Source organism: Natrix helvetica (genome assembly GCF_964273705.1).
Source record: "Natrix helvetica genome assembly, chromosome: Z".
NCBI lineage: Eukaryota > Metazoa > Chordata > Lepidosauria > Squamata > Natricidae > Natrix > Natrix helvetica.
In genome coordinates, this window is record NC_138554.1 from 117,447,286 (window position 1) to 117,462,245 (window position 14,960).

The 14,960-nt window shown below is 40.2% G+C and overlaps 1 protein-coding gene across 1 annotated transcript in view; it reads left to right on the forward strand.

Moving 5' to 3' along the window:
• The window catches only part of LOC309401938 (pituitary tumor-transforming gene 1 protein-interacting protein-like), a 31,545-nt gene that overhangs the window by 372 nt on the left and 16,213 nt on the right, over positions 1-14,960 (forward strand). Inside the window, exons 2-4 of the mRNA XM_081971317.1 lie at positions 3,148-3,200; positions 10,014-10,122; positions 14,219-14,330. Coding sequence (XP_081827443.1) covers positions 3,148-3,200; positions 10,014-10,122; positions 14,219-14,330 — 274 coding nt within the window. The remainder of the gene's footprint in view (positions 1-3,147; positions 3,201-10,013; positions 10,123-14,218; positions 14,331-14,960) is intronic.

Genomic DNA, 14,960 nt, shown 5'->3' on the forward strand with positions numbered 1-14,960 from the left:
CCGTCCCGCTTCTCTCGGCGTCCATATTTCCCGAGTTCTAGAAATTTCAGGATATTGGCGTTTTTACCCCCGTTTTCCACTGGCGGAGGGGCATCTTGCAGATGGGGGGGGGGAGTCGAGTTCCGTTCTTACTGGCTGGGCATTTTGGGAGTCGCAAAGCTGATGGCTCCGGAGGTAACGAGGGTCAGGAACTTTTGCCTCGGGATGTAAAGTCTTTTCCTACATTAGCAGACTCGCCCCGCCCCAGCTGTCTTAAAAATAATCTGCTATAATCGTACTAAACCCCCTTCTGTTTTTTACAGATGAACATCCTTTCTAGTAACCTGGTTTTATCATTTACTTTGACCTAAACATTTTCTTGGATGCAGTGCCTGCTCCTATATTGTTTTCTCCACAGACTTCTATGGCCTCCTCTGTTAACTCTAACCTCCACGAACCTCAAGCTCAATTAATCAGTCTTAATTTCAGTGCGCATCAGATGGTTACAATTAACACTCAGAATAACCTGGGCCTTCGGGGTTCGGTGCCTTTTCTTTTAAGAGGTTGTGGAAATGACATTCCTCTTATAAGAGGATGATTTAACTGAAACTCCCACAGGAGCTCCTGGTTTTATTGCAGGTGGCGCTTCCTATATTTTCCACAAAATGGTTACAACTGAATTAGACAGGGTATTATGGATTTGAAGCTGAGTTTATTGTAGGTATTTTAAAATGTAAGAGCAGGCATATGTGACACTTTAGGACTAGTTGAGGGAGGGATTTTATTTACCACTCTAATAACATTTCTGGATTAAAATATATGAAGGTGCTGTTAGTCATAGCATGAGAGTTAAGCATTTTAAGTTCTAATTTATTAAAGAGCTGATTTTTATTTTGTAGTAATTTGTAGCTTATTCAACCCTAATAGATTTCTTTTAAAAATATGAATATTGAACATTTTTCTTTTTTGAGTTGATGGATTAGGGCAGGGGTGTCCAAACTTGGCAACTTTAAGACTTGTGGACTTCAACTCCCAGAATTCCCCAGCCAGCTCAGGTCTGCTGGCTGGGGAATTCTGGGAGTTGAAGTCCACAAGTCTTAAAGTTGCCAAGTTTGGACACGCCTGGATTAGGGCAAAGAACTCTAATTGTCATGGTCATGTGATTCATCTGCCTTAAGGTCTACAACACAAGCCTTTTCATACATTGGTACAAAAGTCTCCAAGGTCTATGAATAGTTTCACAGTATGTCAATGAATTAAATGTATTAAACACTTTATTGAAGGACATTCTTTGCTGTTTCACTTCAGCTGCTTATCTTGCAGGATTTTATATTAATCAGAATATCAATATTGAGTTTGGTTGCTATTGAACAACAAAATATTAAGAGTTAATACTCTTACTTAGTGAAAAACTAAGCTAAAAGTGCAACAGGAAAAATAAAAAATATATGCAGAATGGCTTCTTATATTCTTAACAGCAATTATAAGAAAAACATTTTAACATCTCAAGTTATTATTTTCTTTCTATAATTATCAATAAATAAAAATGTTATTAGCAATTTTCTTTAAGGGAAAATTATGTCTTGTCTTCCATTAGCTATGTCTCTTTATTTCATAACTGTTTCCTGAAAAATTGGTTCAGATTATTTTTAATGGAAAGCAGACTAAATTTGACAAGAATGTACAACTATAAGACTGCCACAGGCAGAAGGTGGCCTGCTTGGGGCAGAAACAGGACCACGTTTGGGATGTGCAGAATTGAAGGGGGGGCGTTGATGCAAAAAGGAGTAAGAGAATTACCCCAGGAACCCCCATCTAGGCACAGCTCTTGGGTGATGGATAAAAAATGCCTCTGCAGAGAGTTCTGTGAAGATTCTCAATCATCCAGATCATGGTTGTCCTAAAGGTGCGTTTTTCAAAAGGCAGCTTGACTTGTTTTTTTTTTTCTTTTGAAAATATTTTGTTTCTCGTCCAAGAAACCTCTTTAGTTCTGGAAACTTATTGGATTGTAAATGAAATGTTTTCAAAAGAAAAAAAAAGGCAGTTGCTTTTTGGAAAAAGCACCTTGGGATTCTGAAGAGATGGCTCGAAGGAGAACGAAGCAGCAGGATACAAGGGGGAAAGTGGAGCTGCCAGGGGCTGCATACAGATTGCAACCATCTTTTATTGCTTGGGCATGATGGTATTCTACTCTCCCTTGCATGGAGAAACATGTTCCACTTTGCCAGGGTTTCCTGGTAGATAACCACAAAAAAATATTTTTAGCTGGTGCTCTCTTTTCCCAAAGCAGTCTTGGTTTAGTACTCCAACTAGTGACTCTAGAGTACAAGGGCTTTGTCTCTGTCTGCCTCATCCTGCCCTTTCCCTCCCAATGTGGCAGCAGTGGAAGGATGCTCTTGGAAGGTGGCAAGGAGATTGAAATCTCTGCTTCTCCCCACCACATTGGCTGTACATCAGTCCTTAGTTCAGTTAATGGGGGTGTCAGTGAAACCTGATCTAGAAGTCATTCAAAGTGGCTTGAGTTTTTTATAGTTAAAAGTGGGTGTTGGGCAGGAAAGGGAGGAATTTCAGAATGAAAAAGGCATGTTAATCTGCCTATGACATGGCAGTCTACTTTTATGTTACTCTGTAGTTCTTGGGTCACATCAACTATTTAAAATACTCAAGCAAAATGTTGTAAATTTGTAAATATAAGTTAGTCTTTAATGACTTTACACGGAAATTTTCCTGAAATGGTTGCAGTTCTTAAGACTTCTATAGAAGTCTTTCACTAGAAAATGCTGCTTACAATGTTTGTAAATATTGTTTTCATTTTTTCTAGTTATTGTTTTCATATAATACTGCAGATATACATTGAATATGCTTTGCAACTTAACTTTGAGCATATTTATTATGTTACAATTTTGGAATTTACTATAAAATATACTTTGCTACTCAATAACAGTGCTTTATTTAGATGTATTTGAAATTTATGTAACAAAAGTCTTCCTAAAGCCTAGCATCCTGAAAAGAATTAGCTTTTGACGTATTTATATATATTTCATTCACTCTGAAATTTTGACTCTCTAGGACCTAAAAAGCCTTTGTTTCTCTATCTGTAAATTTTTGTCAGAAAATTACAACTTTCAGATTTAAACTTTCCCTTCCATTTTTTAATTCTTTTTTCAGCATGTTCTGATTTTACCGGAATGAAATGTGAAGCATGTATAAAAAATACTGCAGTAAGTATTTTCATTTTTATTTAACCAAGGGGAAAATTTAAATATTTTTACTGAATTTTATGGGCAGTGACTTTTTTTTAAAATGCAAACATTTTTTGTTTGATATCAGTAAACAATAGGTCGCTGGCAACTATAAGACAACATTTAGAACTCAGTGACTTAAAAATTTTCAGCCTACGGTGGTGGGCTTATGTGAACAAAGACTTCAGATAATATAAAGACTGTACCATATTTGGACACTGAGGGATAGATAAGAAATCCAAATTTTCAAAGAGGGTACAGCTGCAAGGAGAGCACAAAAGATTTGAGATCTGGCTGGTTATAAATTTGTATTTCTACCTCACTCAGCAGTTGTCATCTCTCTCTTATGGTTACCATTCCCTAGAATACAATAAAGATGTAGTTTTGAGTTATGTTTCTTTTTAGCTCTGTGGTAGCTGACAGCTTCCTGCTGAGGTTTCAAATGTAAAGAAGGTGTCATAAATATTTTGAAAAAGAAAGCTATTTCATTGATAGGAGTAAACCATTGGTAATTAGTGATTGAAACTTCAAGTTTATTCTTCCTGTGTGGGCTCCTAATCCCTCTGTTGAAATTGTGTTAAATCACAATTTCAGTTTTACACAGTTGGTTGTACAAGCTGTGATTTGTTACCAAATCTTAATATATTTAATTATACATGAAGGCAAACTGTAAAAAGTCTGAAAGGAGGAGGGGGTGGGAATCAAGGATTGAGATAAATATGAGTTTGTAAATGATTTACTAAAAATGGCTTGTCATAACATGAAAGAAAAAAGTTATCTCTGAATGTGCAATGTATTTTAAAACTGAAGTAAATGTGATTACAGGTAATCCATAACTTACAACTGGTTACTTATGACCTGATTTTGAAACTACAATAGCTGCAAACCCATCGAAATTACTGTAACTCTTGTATTTCTGGATTGGCTTTCTTTATTATTATTGATCAAGGTTCCATCAAAATTAATTAATTTAATTTAACGTTTGTACTTGTTTCATTATCCTATGGCAAGTTGTCCTGCAGCAAGTCCCATTTTGGACCCTGGGATGATGCAACCTTCTTAAATACATACTAGTTGCAAAATGACACTTTTGACTGGAGATGCTGCAATGGTTCTAAGTTACTTTTTTCAGGTGGCAGCAGAGCCCTCTCTGTGGGCATGCACGCCATTGCCAGCTGCTCCTCTGGTTTCCGGTGTGCGCATGCTGGTCTTCGCACCTGCTGGAGTGTGGAAAATGCAAAGACCAGCTAGTGGGGTGCATGCACATGCCGGCCACCTGGTCTTCATGCTCGCCGGAGCACCGGCCACCTAATCTTTGGGTTTCCGGCACTCACAAAGATATGCACACCGGCCAGCTGGTCTTCAGGTTTCCGCGCTCCGGCACGCTCAAAGACCAGCTGGTTGTCCACCGCCAGTCCAATGGTTGTCCACTAGGACTCCAAGATGCATCCTACAGTTACTACTATTCAACAAGGTACCACATATACTCTAACTGTGCATTTTGTTTTTCTTGCCTAAATGTTGAATTTTACTTTTTTCACCATTGAATTTCATTTTGTTAGCTAGCGCCCAACCTAACATTTTGTTAGATGGTGCCCAAGTTTAACAACTATCTCACGATGTTTGCTTAACACCTGCAATAAAAGTTGTAAAATTGGGTCCGGCCATGTGATATCCAGGTTGACAATTGTAATGACTTATGACTGTGAATTCTGTGAACAATTACGGTCATAACTTGAGGACTACCAATATTGTGTATTTTTTAATTAAAAATAAATATCTTGGCATGAATTCATTTAATGGTTATTTCATGTCTAGGTGAATTCTGATAATGGCTTAAAATCAATATTGATTTTTATTTCACTTTCCTGAATTTGGATTGTGAACTGTTCATGTATAAACACTTGTTTAGTTGTGATCTTATTTATTTTTGAAAAAATGATTTCAGAGAAGTAAAACTTTTACATAGAAGGGCTTAATTTATAACAATGACCTTATTATTTGACTGTAGCATTTATCCCGAATATATTAGAAGAGAGCAGTGACAAAGTAGGCGAGAACACCATTGATAAAAGAGGGTGGAAAGGTCCTAACAACAGAATACAGCCAGTGAAGCAAGAGTCACATCATGTTTCATTAATCTGGTTATGTGTCAAGGAATAAGAAATTAGGATATGAAATTGTGGAAACTTGAATAATGCCAAATTCTCCTCATTCATGAGTGGGTTCATTAAGGCAGGGCCCTTGAGTTGTTAGACCCCATTTTTTCAGCAAGCAGAACAGTTAATTGCTAATCTCTTTCCAGAAAAGCCTGTCATTGCAACAGCCAAGTAAACAACCATTACTTTGTTAGTAATGTTTTAAAATACTCCCTTTTCTTGCTCAGCCCAAGTTAATTATTTTACCGATATAAATGCATAAAAGACTGTAGAAAAAGGAAAGAAGACTGTTAACATTTTCTGATAATTCCAGTCCCAATTTTCTAATAAAAATGGTATCTATGCAGCCTGATTTTTTTCAGAACACATACCTTCTAAAGCCATATTGAAATTGTTAAAGCAACATAAATGTTTTAGAATCATTAAGTCCTGAATTCCAGGGATGATGAGTTGTGTTGATAATTGGATAATAAATGCAGCAGGGAAACTACTACAGCCTTGCCAGCATTGTTCTTGGAAAAGATACATCTGGATTTCATCATAGTAGTGTTCATAAATAAAATTGTTCAACGGAATAATTTTATAAACAAAGCCACTATAAAGATTATGAATTCATGGGAAATACATTTTATTCCTTGCTCAGATTAGTATAAAATGCATTTTAGCTCCAAGAAAAAGAATGGGAAGTTCTCAACTTACAATCGAAATGGAGTTTGTTGATTATGAGCATGTCATGGTGGTTGTAAAGTGATTATCTTCTCCAAAGTTGGTGGAGACAGCAGTCATGCATGGGTTAACTCAGTCAGTAACCAATAGAACTGAGTCTACCAAAGTGATGTCATCGCCTCTAAGGAGCATGCTCCCGCTTTTTTAGACACAGTTTGATTGGAACTGGCCGTGCTAATCGCTTTCTCCTTAACTAGTATTTAATAATTGACTATTCTAATTGGATTTAATTGGTTTTTACTCAAAGAACAAAATTTCATCTAAATTGGAAACAGAGAATAAGCTCCTACTGGACCTTTGGAGGCAGGACTCTCAATAGCCCCTGGGTGGCTGGGGAGACATTGCCAGGACTGCCTTGAGGCTTTTGCCTCTGAATTTGCCTATGGGCTTCTGAGGCTCCCTGGCTAACAGCGCAGTTTTGCTATAGCCGTTGGAGGCTCCGCTTAGTGCTGCCGCCTCTGCTGCCTTCCCCTGCTCTTCCTTGCCTCCAGCGCCGCTGACTGCCGCCAGAAGCTGTCGGATGCCGCAGGGAGCCTCCAAAAGCCGGGAAAAGCCTCCGCCGCTGATGGAAAGTGTCGCCGCTGCCGCCCCACGCTACCACCATTCTTCTGCGCTTCCACTGCCGCTGGACCACCACGGCTTCGCCCTTGGCTCTGCAGCCTTGCCACAGGGCCTCAGACGCCCACGCGCTCTTTGCGGCCTCGGCTACCTTGTAGCTCCGGCCCTCAGTGGACATCTTGTTTGGGAGAGAAAATCATCTGGTGGCCATTTTAAGTTTCTTCAAGAGCCCAGAGTACAGGCTGTGGCCTCCTCTCCTAATCCTGAGCCTCAAATGCCTCCAGTCTCCTTGGCCCCTGCTCCCATCACTGAACCCCCTTCATCTGGAGCCCACAGGCACAGGCCTGCTCCTAAAGATACCCCCACAGAGCCCCCTTCTAGGAACCCCAGGCCTAATCAGGGGGGGCGTAGATAATCCATCCCCTTTGGAGGATGACAGGGCCTCTCAGGTCCCTACAAAGAAGGCCAGGACACTGAATCTTGCATATTCCAGGCCCAGAGGCCTGTTCACACCAGTCCCCCTCCTGACTTATCTTCCGATTCAGATGCGGCTTCCATTTTGAGGCCCGAGGATGCTGGGGGCACAGACGATTTGGCCAACAGAGGATGATTCGGATTGTGGCAGAAGCGTTACCCCTGATGAGGATCCCCTCTACCAGGAAGATATTTCCCCCCCCCTTGCTGTTCTTACTCACCGGGCATGGCTGATATGATCTCAGAGGCCATCAAACAGGGCATAGCGGCTGGTCTTAAACACAGGTCTTCTAACGGTTCTACTTCTCGCAGGTCTGCTTCTTCCTTTAGCTCCAGGCTCAGGGATGGCGATCTCTTGGCTTCATCTTCACACGAGCTACCCTGCACTTCTAGTCAACCGTCGGTTTTCGGGGAAGAGGAACGCCCTGCAAGATATTCAGATCTCTCGGAAGATGAGGGTCTTCCTCCTGACCCACCTCCTTTTGTCAGTTTATTTAAACTTGCTGTCTATCGATCTCTCCTTTTTAAGGCCAAAAAGATTGCGGGCATTCCTTCTCCCAAGACGGCTTAGGGTATGGAGGCAGACAAGAATGACATCACTGATCCTCTCTTCATCCAGCCTACGGTAGAAAAGGAGGTGATTCCCTCGCCCAGACTCTTTGTAGATGTTGTCCAGAATCAATGGGCATCACCAGGTACAGGTCCCCTCCCCAATACCTCAGACAAGCGCCTGTATAATGTCGCTCCTGACCTCGCCAAGGCGTTGGAGTTACCTTCTATTGACTTACCTATAATTAGCCTTTCCTCTCCTAACGCAGCCTCAGCAGCTCCTGAGGAGGCTTTTCGACCTGAAGACAAGAGGATAGAACAAACTCTGATCAAGGGTCACCAGTTCTCTCACTTCACCGGGACGAACCCCCCTCCTTGCACCCTCATATCCGCAGGTTCCTTAGTGGGGCTTCTAATATCTGTCCTCCTGTCATACCGATTTCCCTCCTGGGATCTGACCAAAGTCCTTGACTTTCTCACTGACCCGCCCTTCGAATCTCTCAGGTTGGCCTCCTTGCATCACCTCACGCTTAAAACTTCCTTTCTGGTGGCCATAACATCTGCACAGAGGATTTCAGAACTGGCGGCAGGCCATCCAGGCTGACTTGTGTGTGTTCCACCCAGACTGTGTGGTCCTTCACATCGACCCCACCTTTGTCCCAAAAGTGAATTCGGCATTTCATCACTCTCTGGATCTCACTTTTCCAAATTTCTGTCCTGCTCCATCTCACAGTCTGGAGCGCAAATGGCACAAACTAGACATCAGGCGTGCTCTTATGATCTATATCGCCAGGACAGCAGTCTTCAGATGCAGCGAAGCCCTCTTCGTATCTTTCCACTCTACCAACAAAGGGCTGAAAGCTTCTCCATCCATGATTGGCCGATGGATCAGGTCTGCCATTGCACAGACTTACATTACGCATCATCTCACACCTCCATCCAACATTACTGCTCATTTCACGCGCAGCATGGCTATGTCAGCGGCATGAATGCGGCAGGCCTCAGTGGAAGAAATCTACAAGGCAGCTACCTGGTCTACTCCTAATTCATTTATACGACATTATAAGGTGGATCGGTATGCTTCAGTGGATGCGGCCTTTGGACGGCGAGTCCTTCAATAAGTTCTTTCTTCTTCCAGCTCCTAGGCCAGTCTCATTCCGTTCCGGGGAGAGGCCAGCTTTGGTCCGTCCCATGCATGACCGCTCCTCCACCAAGTTTGGAGAATGGGGCATTGGTTCTTACCTGATACGCCCCTTCTCTGGGCAGGTGGAGACAACAGTCATCCCCACCCTTTGGGGTCTTGGCCTACTTCGCAAGGGAGATCTGGGAGCATGTTGTGAAGTCACAGGACAGAAAGCGATTGTTCGCCGCACAGCAGTCTACTTATCTCCTTCGTCAAGAAAAGCAGGAGCATGCTTCTCAGGCAATGACATCACTTTGGTAGACTCAGTTCTATTGGTTACTGACTGAGTTAACCCATGCATGACCACTGTCTCCACCTGCTCAGAGAAGGGGCGTATCAGGTAAGAACCAACGCCCCAGTTTAGTTAATCAGATTTTACAACCATTTAAATAGAAATTATTAAGTGCATTACTTTGAACATTAAGCAAATGCCACAGTTATTCAGTGAATGACACAATTGTTAAATAAACCCATTATTTGCTGTGGGGTGATTTTTGGCAAAAATGTAAATTACAGACACTGCAAATGGTAGTAAGGAGCCAGTTGATGAAATCCCAAATGCAGTCATGTGATTATGGAGAAGGGCCTGGCTGTCTGAACTTTGCAACTTGTAACTTTTAGAAGTCCATTGTAACTTTGAACATTTGCTAGTTAGAAGCGAAGGACTACTTGCATTTTTAAAACTTTTCTGGTTAATTTAAGGAAGCTGGCCTGAAACAAATCAATTACAAGTCGTCCTTGACTTAGACTATTTGTTTTAAGAACAATTTTAAGTTGAGACTGGAAAAAAGTGACTTATGGCCAGTTTTCACACATTTGTATGTTGCTGTGTCATCGTCCTCCCTAGTCACATGATCAAAATTTGGGTGCTTGGCAACCAGCATGTATTTACAATAATTGCCAGGCCCTGAGATCATGTGATCAGTTTTCAACAAGCAAAATCGATGGGGAAAATTGAATTCATTTAATGACCAGAGAGATTTGCTTAATAATTATTATATAATTGGCAGTATTTTGGCTTTTGCTGGTACTGATAATGTTGTAAAAGTTTTGGTTATAATCTTGATAAAACTGCTGATATTATAATAAGCTTGGTTCAAACTTCCTGATAAATTTGTTATTTTTCATTCTTTTTCCTCACAGTGCCTTTGGTGCAATGACAATTCTACTTGTATGGATTATCCTGTAAACAAAATACTTCCACCATCATCGTTGTGTTCACTTACAAAGTCTTACTGGGGAATATGTTGGGGTATGTAATTTTGTATATATGTTGAATTAACACAGGCCAGAACATAATTACATAATTATGGAAGAACATTCAGTTCACTGTCTCCTATGAGATTGGATCGCTGTTTATTTCGAAACTATTATGGGTATCAATATTGTGTAAAACACCACAGGGGTTAACAAACACACAGTTAAAAAACCAAAATATTAAAATTCTTTTAACATAACATCCGTGCCATATCAGCAGCATCTTAAAAAACACTACAGAAGTCTTCTATCTGCATCTGATGGAATAGCCAGATCTTAATGGTCTTTCAGAAGGCAAGAAGGGTAAAGGTCTTCCAAATTTCAGGGGAGAGGCTGTTCCATAGGGTAGATGCAGCTACAGAAAATAATTGCTTTCTATGTCCTGCCAGGTGACAATATTTAATAGTGGGGACTTGGAGCAAATTCGTCCTAACCAATCTAATGGAATGAATAGTTGTCCTGATGAAGAGACTGTCACTCACATAATCTGGTCCCATGCCATATGGAACTTTACAGCACTTTGAATTTCACTGGGAACCATAGCAACTCATGCAACAGATGTAACATGGACAAATTATAGGTGTCTCAAATTGCATGCATTGCTGCATTCGGAACAAGCAAAATTCCATGTAGTCTTCAAGGCCAGCACTATGTAGAGCTCATTACAGTAATCCAGACAAAAATCAGTGACCATGAAATAGGGTCTCATTATCCACAAATAGGCCCAACTGGCATACAAGTTGAATTTGTGCAAAGGTCTCTTAGTTGCAGCTGCCACTGTTCCTCAAGCAGGAGCTACAACTCCAGGAGGATTCCCATATTGTATACTACCTCTGACTGAGTAACTGGTACCCTATGAGGAATGAAAGATAATTCTCCAGAAAGATGCTTATCATCCTCTCAGCAACTTTTCTAAAAGGAAAGATTGGTGGTGGGTGATTGTTGCCCAACAAAATAGGGTCCAAAGAAGGCCTCTTGAAAGGGAGTAAATTACCACCTCCCTTCCCACAGACATGTATTATCTTTGACCTTATCATGTAGGTACAGGGGAGGCATGGGCTCCCAGGGAGGCATGGGTTCAGAACAAAAGTGGCAGATCTCACAATTGCAGGGACTCTGTCCACTTCTTCAGTACCAGTTAGCTAAAAATCCACACTTACAGATTAACGGAGTTGGTAGGGACCTTGTAGGTCATCTAGTCTAACCCCCGCCTACTCAGGAAACCCTACATCATTTCTAACAAATGACAGTCCAATCTCTTCTTGAAAGTCTCAAGTGGTGAAGCTCCCACAACTTCCGAAGACAAGCTGTTCCATTGGTTGATTGTTCTCACTCTCAGAAAATGTATCCATATATCCAGGTTGAATCTCTCCTTATTCAGTTTCCATCCATTATTCCTTGTCTGGCCTTCAAGTGCTTTGGAAAATAGCTTGACCCCTTCCTCTCTGTGGCAGCCCCACAAATATTGGAACACTGCTATCATGTCTCCCTTGGTCATTGTCTTTACTAGACTAGCCATGCCTAGTTCCTGTAACCGTTCTTCATATGTTTTATTTTCAAGTCCTCTAATCATCCTGGTTGCTCATCTCTGCACTTTTTCTAGAGTCGCAACATCTTTTTTGGTGTGGTGACCAAAACTGCATCCAGTGACCAAAACTGGATGCAGTACTCTAGGTGTGGTCTTACTAAGGCTTTATAGCAATGGTTCTCAACCTGTGGGTCGGGACCCCTTTGGGGGTCGAATAACCCTTTTACAGGGGTCGCCTAAGACCATCGGAAAGCACATATTTTCGATGGTCTTAGGAACCGAGACACCAATTTTATGGTTGGGGTCACCACAACATGAGCTGTATTAAAGGGTCGTGGCATTGGGAAGGTTGAGAACCACTGCTTTATAGAGTGGTATTAGTACCTCACTTTATCTTGATTGTATCCCTCTGTTGATGCAGTTTAGGATTGCATTGGGTTTTTTTGGCTGCCGCTGTACACTGCTGACTCATATTTAGCTTGTTGTCCACTAAGACTCCAAGATCCCTCTCACAGTCACTACTATTAAGCCTGGTTTCACCCAGTTTATATGTATACTTTTGGTTTTTCTTGCCCAAGTGTAGAACTTTACTTTTTTCTACACTGAATTTCATTTTGTTAGATAGGGCCCAGTGTTCAAGTCTGTCAAGATCCATCTGGATCTTGATCCTATCTTCAAGGGTGTTAGCTATTCCTGCCAGCTTAGTATCATCTGCAAATTTGGTATCCACCCAGGTAATGTAGCAAAACTATTTTCCCAGTCACTTCATAGGCCCGGCACAACCCAGAGTAAATTCAAGAGACTTTACCCAATAGATGCCTAAAAGAATCCTCACAGCAGCCCTACAAAAGTTCCCCCAATCGTTCCTTGTCAAGGAAATATCTGTCATCTGAAATAGCTGTTGGCTGGCTATCTGTGGATGCAGCAAAAGTGGAGAAGTACACTCTCTTCACTGTTCTAATCACAACAGGAAAAACTCTGATAAAGATTTTCACCTGCATTTAGCTGTCTTTCTTCAGGGGTGCTCAAGAGATGCCTATATACTTTCATATCTCATAGTATCTCTGTATGTCAGACATACTCTTTATGTCTTATATATGTTTCAACTCTGCTCATGGATTATCTCTCTCTCTCTCTCTCTGTGTATATGTATGTATGTATGTATGTATGTATGTATGTATGTATGTATATGAACTTGAAGTACAGAGTGAGTTGTGTACTATATGCTCTGCACTGGACCATGTGACCAGGAATGTGACAAGCTTAAAATGGAACAGTCAGCATTGGGGTGCACTGAGATTTATTTATCTCTTCAACCTTTGGCCTGATCCAGCTTATTTCCAAACTCGAATCTTTTTTTTTTGCCAACTTCTTCCCATACCAGACCTGATCTAGTTCTGTTCTGTTTTCCAGTTACCCTGCTAACAGATGGACAGACAGAATCCCACCCCCACCCCCCCTAAATAATTTCCTTCCAACTTTCCATTAATTTAGAAAGGATGTGCAGAGGTGAAAAGATGCAGAATGCTCATGCAGTCTGGGTTCTCTGGAGTATTTCCATCACACTGAATTCTATGTAACATTTGTTGTGATATCAAAACACAGCCAATAAGAGTTTTTTGGCATATATGTGAAACATCAAGTGCAGTAAAATAGTTTTGTAATGACTAAATGTGGGAAACGTGTCTGATATTTGATGCAATTCTTAGGATTAGCAGAAAGGGACTTTTTAAAGATGCTCTTGTAATCTGCCCCCCTCCTTCTTTTTTTTTTTTGGCACAGAGGAAAGAATCTTGTTCTCTATTCATTCCAGCTCTGAGCATGCCCTCTAATGTTTTTGACTCCACTCTAAATTTTTAGAGAATTTGTAAGGATGCATTGCTTTTATTTGGCTTTCAAATGTTAATATGATTGTAAATTATATTTTTACAGTTTTATATTCAGTATGTGTTTATAGTTTTGTTAACCACCTTGAAGTCTCTCCGTAACAGAAATATTGGCTGTAAATTAGATCTTACGAAAGACAAATATTGTTACATCTATAAATGATTGCTTTATAATGCATATTGGAACTACATGATATTTGTCTGGTTCATGTACTATGTTTCCCCATAGGGTGATTTGTTTTCAGCCTGGTGTGATCTGGAGATTGTTCCACTGGTTTTTATAAACTTCATATTTTTGGTGGGGGATGTTCTGTGATAAGCTAAAGACAAACAAATCGTATTATGGCATAGCATTAAGTATTAACTACAGTTCCATTGATTTCATAGTCTTTCATTTTTGCATCTCATGACATCTTCCTATTAATATGAAGTAGGTGATAAATGAACACACACTGTACTGATATATGGATTATGAAAAGTGGGCAACTGCACAGTCGTAACAAATTAAATTTAGCAAATAGATATTGTAGTGATAGACCTGCTCTTTTACCAGACAGGTACATAACAGTGCTTAATAAGAGTGTATCTGTAAGCATAAATCACTTTTTTCCATGACAAACTCTTCTAATGGCTACATTTTCTACCTTTTCTAACATTTTTTTACTTCTGATTTTCAGCAAGTTTGGAAGCAATCGTCATCACTATAGCTGTTGTAGTTGGCATTATTCTGGTGTTCATAATTTGTTGCTGCTGTTATTGCTGCCGCAGATGTCGCCGATGTTCCGAAAGGTACCCATACTTTCTAAATAGATTTTCTTGATTCCAACAAGCAAATTCAATTGGGGAAGCCAGATTTGCTTAATAACTTAACTTAATTTACTTAACACCTGTGGCAAAAGAGATCAGAAAATTGGGGCCAAACTCACTTAACAACTGCCTTGCTTAGCAACAGAAATGTTGGCTTCGTTGTAGTTGTAAATCAAGGACTACCAATAAGGACCCTATTTACATGCTAGAAAGAAAAAAATTAAATCAAAAAATGAAAAACATAATTAGGGAAAATAATGAATAAGGGAATAGCATCTTGAATAATTATCATCTTGAATTGCCAGCGAAAATGCAACAGATATAATGAAATAATATTAGACCTGAGCTCTAAGCATGATAGATTATATTACACACATAAGAGATCTCTCTTGGCATCTGCCAGGCTTTCCCTACCTGAATAATTTTTAGAGAGTCTTTATATATAATGCTCAACTCACTCCCTATTAAGTGACAATTAAAAAACTTTTAGCTAACATCATTTTTATTACCAAGGATATATATCCCTGGAGCCTTTATGGACCTCACATGAATTTTAGAAAACAAAATAATGTGTGGTGGTTTCTGTCCAACAAAAAAAAAATCTTTAAAATG